The sequence below is a fragment of the Rhamphochromis sp. 'chilingali' genome (genome assembly GCF_963969265.1).
Source record: "Rhamphochromis sp. 'chilingali' genome assembly, chromosome: 2".
Taxonomy (NCBI): domain Eukaryota; kingdom Metazoa; phylum Chordata; class Actinopteri; order Cichliformes; family Cichlidae; genus Rhamphochromis; species Rhamphochromis sp. 'chilingali'.
This window is the reverse complement of record NC_137930.1, coordinates 24,600,744-24,610,541: the sequence shown is the minus strand read 5'-3', so window position 1 is coordinate 24,610,541 and position 9,798 is coordinate 24,600,744. Positions and strand designations below refer to the sequence as shown.

General features: G+C 38.9%; 1 protein-coding gene across 1 annotated transcript; it reads right to left on the bottom strand.

Moving 5' to 3' along the window:
• Positions 1-3,230: 3,230 nt before the first annotated feature.
• zmat5 (zinc finger, matrin-type 5) lies at positions 3,231-9,797 on the bottom strand. The gene is made up of 6 exons (XM_080876397.1): positions 9,657-9,797; positions 8,492-8,662; positions 8,300-8,362; positions 7,671-7,751; positions 3,662-3,770; positions 3,231-3,556 (listed from the first exon to the last, which is right to left on the bottom strand). The coding sequence occupies exons 2-6, from the start codon at positions 8,616-8,618 to the stop codon at positions 3,409-3,411; spliced, it is 528 nt and encodes a 175-aa protein (XP_080732523.1). The 5' UTR covers positions 8,619-8,662; positions 9,657-9,797; the 3' UTR covers positions 3,231-3,408.
• Position 9,798: the final 1 nt, after the last annotated feature.

Here is a 9,798-nt window from a genome sequence, read left to right as displayed (position 1 = left end):
TGAATGTAAGCATAATGTTTTGTAAAAAAAACAAAAAAACAAAAATAGGTTTCAGATATAATTTTCCAGTCTGACTGGACATTCAGATAAAATCGTTTGCATGTATTTACGCCATGCACACAACTTTTTTGATTATTTGTCATTTTTCTGAATGTTTTCTTTAACAAACAATATTCTCTATATTTTTTTCTTCCTCTTTTTACCTTAAAGGTTTATGAAAGCTATATCAGAGTGAAAGTATATACTACTGAGAGTCATACTGGCAATAAAACTGATATTTTTTCCGTATATAGTAGGTGTTTATGTAAAAGAATTTAAAAAACTATTTGTATGACATCACATTACCTCTCCATGAACATATCATGTAAAGTATGGGATTTTATGTGAATGTAAAATATAGTTACTGTGCCAAATCTTAACACGTGTGACAAATTGTGTCCTATTCTGTAGGTTACTGTGTTTTGATGAAAAGATTTATGTCAATTTTGTCAACAGGTTGTTAAAAATGTTCAATTTAAATGTAAATTTAATTTTGACTGTCAAGGTTTTCTGTTCTGTGCCTTTTGTAACTTGGAGTTTTAAAAGCTGCACTTTCATGAAACTGAAGTAAAGACGTAAAAAGATGGGAAATCAATCACATGAATACATGGCTTGAGGGAAAAAATGATACAAGATTTATTTTTAATAGGTGTCATAATAAAATATTAAGTATTTCTGTTTTATCTTTATCACTTCTCTGTTCTTAACACAATATCCTGCTTTGTTTTTATTTAGTTTTTTCAGTAACTGTTACTGCACATGTAGAGGTTACTGCATCAATTATACACTTATGTAAGTGATGTCTATAGATGCATGTAGTCCAATAAAAACAAGTGCATTAAGAAAGCTGTTTGTTTTTTTAAATTTCAATTTAAAAGATGTAAGAAAAGTAGAAATAGTTCATAAACGTAGAAAGAGTTATTGTGGAATTTATTTATAATTTGGAGGGCAACAAGAAAATTAAGAGCAGATCTAAAAAATTCTGAATTTATCTCGTTTTCAGCCGCTTCACATTCGAGGGAGAACAGTTGCCATGTTTCCTTATAATCAGCCCCTTTTTCACTGCTTTTTTCTTGGCAAATTGTTTTGTTGCTTGGTCCCGCCAACAACTATCAATAATGTGATTTAGAACAACACAGGAGTGTCCACACTGGATAAGACAAGCAGCAATATAGCAAAAGGACTGGAATGTCAATGACATCCAGACATGGTAACCTTTACTGAGGTGAAGCTGTGGGGCGAGAGTTAAACTCTTTTCCAAATCTGAGGTGAGACAAATAACCACCAGTGGGAGAAAAGGATACCGAGTGACATACAGTTACAAGTTCTTAACTTGTTGGACACGATTTTTGTAGTTTTGAGTATTGTAAGCTAAGAATCAAGATGTGATTGAAGTGGAGAGTTTCCGCTTTGTTGCATCAGTTAAGGAGTTACAGCCATATTTACATGTAGTTCCTGATATTAAGATGCTTAAAAATAATTGGACAGTTGACTGACCAGGTGAGGCCTGTTCCCATGTTAATTAATAACAAATGAAATGGACATAATATCTGAAGTTTCTTCCAAGTGTTTAATATATGTTTTCAGTGTATTTTGTTTTCACTATAAATTGATCAAAGATATAGCAAAAACTACAAGTGTCCAAATCTACAATCTGATTCATTCTAAAACAGAATAAATAGACTGGTCGGCTCAGCAGCACCAAAAGGCATAAAAAGATCACAAAAGACAACTAAAGTGCATGATGACAGAAGTCTTTCAATGGTTAAGAAAAACAACTTCACAGATGGCAATTTCCCAGGACTGTCAACTCTGTATATCTCAGTCTCCTACACTTATATCTGATGTCATTGAGAAAGTTATGTCAAATGTTTCCACACAACTGTGTTAACTCCTAAGAAACAGTTTAAGTTTACTTTGGTCATTTGTCCCATTGCCATTCAACACCCTGTTTTGTATTTCTTAAGAATTTCTCACTTGGATGGAACCACTTGCCTTAAGTAAATCCAAAGAAAATGTTTTTTGAATTGACTGTATTTCATTGAAATAACACAAATGACACAAACCAAAGAGGATTCCTTAAAAACAACAATAATGAGATAGAGCATCTTTAGGTGAAACAAGCCTGATCCACGGAATTCCCACCCAACACCTCAACTGAGTCAAAGGATCTGCAATATCCCTGTGCCAGACACCACAGCACACTGCATAGAGGACCTGTGCAAGGTTAGGGACCTGGACACCTCTGAGTCCAGTCTGCCAACAACACATGTGCATGTTTAACAAGCATACATGTGATGCATAGGGGATGGTCAACCTGCAAGCAGCCAGGCAAAAGCAAGATGCCACATCCCTAACCTTGTCACCGCCACCGTTTCCCTAATAGCATCCAGTGGTAGCCTTCAAGCACAAGGGAGACCTACACAATATTAGGCAGGTGTTGTGAAGGATGAGTGACTACTGTACATTTCAGCATAATCTGAGCAAAGAATATTAAATACTTGAGGGGTTTTTTAAAAACAAAAAAAACAAAGACAATTAGAAATATATTAGTCACAAATCCAAGGGATTTGCACGATGCTTACTAAGAAATAAATTAACCAACTTTCTGACTAATAAAAGTTTCATTATAAGATTCAATCCAGTGTTTCACTTCACATATCATTTTGAAAATTAAATTGTGTTTTCTAGTGGCTGGGTTAGTAATAAAAATGAAGTCATGAGATCAAGATCATAGGTGTGAATGTGCGAGTGAATGTGAGTGCGAATGGTTGTCTGTCTCTGTGTGTTGGCCCTGCGACAGACTGGTGACCTGTCCAGGGTGTACCCCGCCTCTTGCCCTATGACAGCTGGGATAGGCTCCAGCGCCCCCTGCGACCCTGAAAAGGATAAGCGGACGCGAATGGATGGATGGATGGAGATCAAGGAATCCCCCATGATGCAGCACAGAATTAAAACCATGCAAAAAAAAAAAAAAAAAAAAAAAAAAAAAAAAAAAGGTTTCCATCTGCTCGGCAATCATTCATTCCCTTTGGGCCCACATCATATCAAATGTAACTCCTCAGAGGAGTCTCACTTTAAGGCCACTCTGTGACTTATCAGTGCAAAAACTGCATCAATTACCCCAATGTTGTACAGTTACTGTTCATCTCAGATTTTGTTTTGAAATATATGCAAATACTTTACTCATCTAAGAGAAGTAAATTTATTATTCAAACGAAAAACAGCAACAAACAACAAGTGAAATCTTCCTTTCATGTTGAAAATCCTTAAAAAACTAAAATAATATTGGTTTTCTGAACTATTCCTCCTTTTATTAATGTTAGGTATTGGCTTAACAGTCATCTGAACCCTCAAAGCGAATGTCACTCAACCCCACTCAGTGTTCATGTTGATTTTCCACCCGCCTGGAGGAGGGGGTTGAAGTGAGGGCGGTAGGTCAAGAATGGAGAGGAGCTGCTGAAGTATGCCATTTTCTGCTTGACTTTCCTCACTGTCTTCCTCGGTTTTTAGATCTCTGTAGAAATAAATAATAGAATAGGTGAATTCATAATCAACAGGAGTAAAATTTGTCATGCGAGCCATGTAGAATGAGTGTTAAAACAAAAATGAAGGTACATACCCTTTACTACCGAGGGCAGCTCTCTTCTTTTCCCTTCTCGAGAGCCATTCTTCTATACTTCGTCCAGGCATAATTCTGTCCTCAGAGTCCTCTCTGTGTTGTCTTTCATCTGAGAAAAGGAAATAGCTCATTCAACTCAGCATATAGCAGTTTACACACTCATCTGTAGGAAATGTGCTCAACAAGTAGTACTTGTCTTTCTTTACTAGCAGTTTCTTTGAACTATTTTTTTTCCAGAGAATGTTTAACTGCTGGTCTTTGTGGTTTTAATTCAGTAACCCCGGTTCTCTGAAAACAGTCAGTCATCTCACAACGGCGAGTGCTTTCTGGCATGGCCAATCATAGAAGCTCCTCCACCACCACATCCAACTAAGACAAACCAACATGGGCTCCCCAACACCCTTTATGATAGCCCCACCAGACATTTTCAAGGTACTTCTTCCACGTGCCCTTGCAAATACGGCAGTGCAGTGAGATACCGCACTCAGCTTTCAGAGAACCGGTGTTACTCTGGTGAATGGACACTCTCTTTCGAACCTTACGGTACTCTGTATCTCATAATGGATGTTACAGATCATTCTCAGATTGCATACTCTAAAGTCTATAACACCATACCCCAGGCAGGTGGATAACTCACACCCACTCCAAAGGTTAAGAGCACACACTAAGTATCATTGCACAACTAACAGCTGCACAGACGCCCCACACATAAATACCATTAAAATGAGATAGCTGATGAGATAGCCATTCCTCAGGTGAAATGAGCACACAGATACTCAGGAAGCTTCAGTATCTGGGACTTCTGTGCCATCACAATAGAGAGCAAGCAATAGGACAGTTTCTCAAATATATCAATTGTCATCATAAAGTGAACGTATGGAAAGAGTGTGGAATGCTTGTTTTGGTGGAGATTAGGGCTCGGCGATATGACCCAAAATTCATATCTCGATATTTTTTACCTGGACGGCGATATAAGATATATATCTCGATATTTCATTTTTTTTAAAAGCCATAAATGTCTCACATGTCTCACTCTGTATATTTTATATATTTTATTTATTGTTTACTCTATTTAATTTGTAAAATATGTGTACACACACACACACACACACACACACACACACACACACACACGTAGAAAAATATTTAGTATACACATCCAGAAATGCATATACTATTATATATTGTACATATATTTATTAGTTTCAGATGTAGCCATTCTTGTATTTTGCTTGTTTACATTATTGTATTTTGCACAACTCTGTTGCTTGTGAAGCTCGCACACAAGAATTTCACTCACATGTGCTGTACCAGTGTACCTGCACATGTGATGTGACAATAAAAGTGATTTGATTTGATTTGATTAGATTAAAGTAAGAACAAAAAGAGAGTTCTTAGTCCAAGCTGTGTCCCAGATGTCACACAGGCATTTCTATTAACATAGAGCATAGATGTACATAAGATTTACTCAAAAATAAATTATGAGCATTTATTAAATAATAATGCTCCATAAATAAAAGACAACAATGTTGTTTTTGTGCATAACAAAAAGCTCACAATTGTGCAGTCAAAATGTAAACTAAAAGACGCTGAGCACAATAACAAAGACAGATTTCACAGCTGCTCTGTTCCCAACTTCTACTGTGTGACTGACAGCATTGAGTTTGAAATCCTCTTCGTAACCACGTCTCTTAACAGGTGCCATTTATAGTCCCTATACACAGTAGGGTAATATTACGTTGAAGCACAGTACGTATCACTCCACGAAGGCTCCTCGGTAGCCGTAATGCTCCGACAATCCATCAAGCGGTGCAGCACCGTAGCTTACCAACGTCGTACTAAAACATTTTTTGACAGATTGCTGAGCGCCGTGTTCCACATAAAATCGGTTCGCGGCCATCAAGCACAAACAGAATTCATACATAAGGCGCGCTGTCAACTTTTGAGAAAATGCAAGGATTTTAGGCTGTGCAGCGCCTCTGGGCTGCATGGCGTTAGCGTGGTTAGTACGTTAGCGTGGTTAGCTAGCTAACACGTTGACGGCGTCCAGCACCACGCACGGGGCGATGTGCAGTAACTCGGACACGGCAAATCTCCGTTAACATCTTGTCGCTTCCTGCAGGTGAAGCGATGGGGGAGGAGGAGGAGTTGTGTTCAGTGAAGGAGGGGCGAGGCCGAGTAACGTTGCGTAAAGACAAAAGTGGACGAAAGAGAGGCAAACTTGCGGCTCCACAAGTATAATTATAACGTAGACTATATCGATATAAAGGATATTGTCACACCTCACACCTTATATCTCGTATAAAAATATATCGATATTTTTTAAAAACTCGATATATCGCCCAGCCCTAGTGGAGATGATACATGAATGACTGTGCCATCTACTTTCATCTAATGCCTCATCTACTACATACATACCGGAACAGCAGGCATGAGCTGCTGACAAGAAGCTCACGCAAATATTTTTCCATCATAAAGATTCCTTTACTCCACCTTCTTGCTGCAGGACATCTAATGCACCATCTTGCTGCCACAAGCTTTCAACTTTTACAAAGATCAATCTAGGAGGGAGATGGAGAGAGCTGAGTTTCCCCGATAGTGAAGCTCAAATTCCACCATGTCTGGGCAGGAGGGAGAACAGCATCCTCCTCATTATCATCTCTGTGGAAATCGATGTAACATCGTCCTTATCTTCTTCAAGTTCCTCTTCAGAATTGAGGAGCTGGTTGAAGAACGTAGGAAATTCAGTCTCTTGCTTCTTGAATATGCCTCCCAGCAAGTGCCAGCTAAGCTGGGTTTGTCACTGGACTTCACCACAGTGTCGGATTATTAGGGACCGGCTTTTGAGGCCACTGACCCTCGCAAATGCCACTCCAGGATTCTGCCTAGCATTGCGCTGCAGTGCTCGGGAGAAGCATGTTTAACATGCATACATATTGTTAAGGAATTTTTGTTTTATTTGATTATGCTTCAAATGTTATGTTATACATATTTCACCAGACACAGCTTTCTGTTGAAACAGGAAGCTGACCCTGTGATACTGACAAGAGATCAGTACAGAAATACACATCTGCAGAAGTTGACTCGCAGTATATTATTCTTAGAAATTGACTTGCAACACACATACTTTGTGACACACACACACACACACACACACACACACACACACAGACAGCATCAGGACCTGTGTAACAGGAAATGTGATTATATTTGCATATTGACGATGTAACCTATAAAAATAAACGAATACTGCAGTTCGGTGTGATTTGCTCTGAGCTTTTCACCCGTGCAGCACGTTAACCTACACAAGTGTCTCATTGTTGTTTATTCACCTGACTGTTTGTTAACTGTAAATCTCTGACACATATGATGGGTCTTTCCCTGACATGGTGTAGCTACAAGCAGCTAGGCAAAACCAGGACGCCACATCCCAAACCTTGTCACCACCAGCATTTCACTAATGGGTTCAAGTCGTAGCCATAACCACCAAAGCTCAGCTTTACAGCTAACAAATAGCTGCACAAACACAAGCTTTTATTTTTGTAATGAAAACATAATTGCAACAAAATGACAATTAATCCTGAAACTACAAAAACCCAAGTTTGGTGGCTACCCTGATGGCTGCATCTGTAAACAGTTAAGCGTTTGAGGACCGCTAAGGAGCTCTAATGATCTTCACGTGGAAGAAAACAAGGACGCTGGTATAGAGCCAGGGGACAGACACCGTTTTCTTGAAGTGATTTATGTGTCTTAGACGGGGTATTAGTGGGCACACAAGAAGATGCTTTCCACTGCTATAGGGAGTGAGGTTGAAAAGAGAACACAGTATTCTCCAGTATTATATATTTAACAATTGTAATACAAAGCTAAAAGTTCAAGTAAATGTTTTTACTTTGATTAGAAAAATATCTTTCCATTTGAAATGATCTGTATATGATGCTTGCTTTGCTTCAGGGTCCTGTAAAGCGTATCACAAGGTAAACAGCACCATCTTCTGTTCACAGCTTACCTTCCACCTGTCTTTGTAAGTTAAATAGCTCTTCTTCTGTCATATGAGAAAACCTGCAGTTGGAGCCAAAATCACAAATTCCTAAAAAACAGAGAGAAAGAAATTCCAAATTTAAATTCATTTTTACTGATACTAAATCAATTCACAAAAATATGATCAAAGTGCTTTACTTTGTAGAGTAAAAACAATATAATAATTGGGAGAAACCCCCGACAGCCTTGTTATCAGGTTTAAACACGATCTTGGCTTCCATTTTTTCACAGTCACACCCAAGATATTGGAAGGGAAGCTATCTCCTGCAACAGGTCGAGGGTGGGAGGAAGATGACAGCACTGTTAGTACGCTCACTGAAACTTTTTGGAAGACTTTTCAGGGATCCTTTCGAATAATAAGGAATTCAAATAGTCCTGCCTAGAAGTAACAATTTATTTCAGTATTTCAGAAGAAAGAAGGACATCCTAGAATATGCTAGAGAAAAGATAAACACTGGTCAAAGTGGCTCCAACATTCCTCACACCGTTACTGCTGGCCATGGTGTTGTAATCTAGAGTTAGTATAAGTAGCACTAAATAAAGCAACTTTGCTATTGCTTGTATTTGTCAGTAGAGAATTACAGGTCATTCTGATACCTTTTTGGAGAAACTTCCTGCAGGGCTTCTTTTCTTGCTCATCATTCAGAATAGCTGCAGAGTCTGTGAAGAGAAAATGCTGGTTATCATACACAGTTAATCACATATTATGAAAAAGCAATGCATCATTTTTCAACTACAGATTTTCATGGATATGAAAACCCTGGTCTCAGAAATAACTGCTACTCTCACCTCTAAAATTGTCAAACCAAGCTTTTTTTGCTCGGTGATGCTGAACACCATTCAGATGCTTTTTTCTGTTATGCATGTTGTCCTGAAAGGACCGGTCGCAGTAGTCACAGTAGTACCTCTTCCCCATGGTCAAAGTTGTGTTCGGAGTATTGCAATATCACCTTTAAACACCTGAAAGACAGTAAATAGTAAACAAAATCAAAACTGTTCTGAAAATATAGAGTAAAAGAATATGTGAATAGTTTCTATACCATGGTTAGGGTGACTTTAACTAAGAAAACCTACATCAGTAAGGAACAACTGACCACTGTGCCCACATCTATTAGATTATAACAAAAATATGAGCAAGTACATATGTAAGAAACCCTGGAGAGGTGTGTGAGTGAAAAGGGAGACAGGCGTAACAGTGAAGATGCAAATAGTAGAGGTAGTGGAGGCAGATGACCCAGGGTCAATCATCCAAAGCAACAGACAGTGCACAAGAGAGGTGAAGAAGAGAGTGCAGGCAGGTTGGAGTGAACGGAGATGAGTTTCAGGGTGAAAGAGTGAAAGAGAAGGTTTACAAGATTGCAGTGAGATCTATGGTTTGGAGATGGTAAAAAGAAAGAAAAACAGGAGGTGGAGCTGGAGATGCTGAAAATCTTGACTGGGAGTGACCAGAATAGACAGGATTAGAAATGAGTACATCAGCGGGACAGCTCAGTTTGGAGACAAAGTTAGAGAGGCAAGGCTGAGATGTTTTGGATAATTGCAAATGGGGGATAGTGGATATTATGGACAAAAGATGTTGAATATGTAGCTCGCAGGCATAAGGAAAAGAGGAAACCAAAGAAAAGATTCATGGGTGTCTTGAAGGAGCGGTGGCCCACCACTAAAGAGAGCAGCCGGAAGAATAAGAAGACGTTTACAGCAAAATGTTCATATACGTTCACGTGTGCAAGCCAGGGTTAAAAATGCTTGGGAATAAAAGTCCTTACACGACAAACTGGGACCAACAGCACATCTACTGACACAAACGCCCGCGACCATTTATTTAGTTGCTATCTGTTTTGTTTTTGTTTGTTTTTTAAGTCTGAAACTACGAAGCATAATTGAAGAAGCACTGAGACGAAACACGTGCATACTAATCACACTCTCAAGCCCAAAACCGCACAGCAAACCATACCTCAAATATTTATCCCCGACGAGATTATAGCATGCTGGCTACAATCTAGGTGGCAAAGGCGTTGTCCTAACAAAAGGTACCGGGTATCTGTTTATTAGCATCCGGCCACCAAGCTAAAGCGGAAGTTTCGCGCTAGCACATC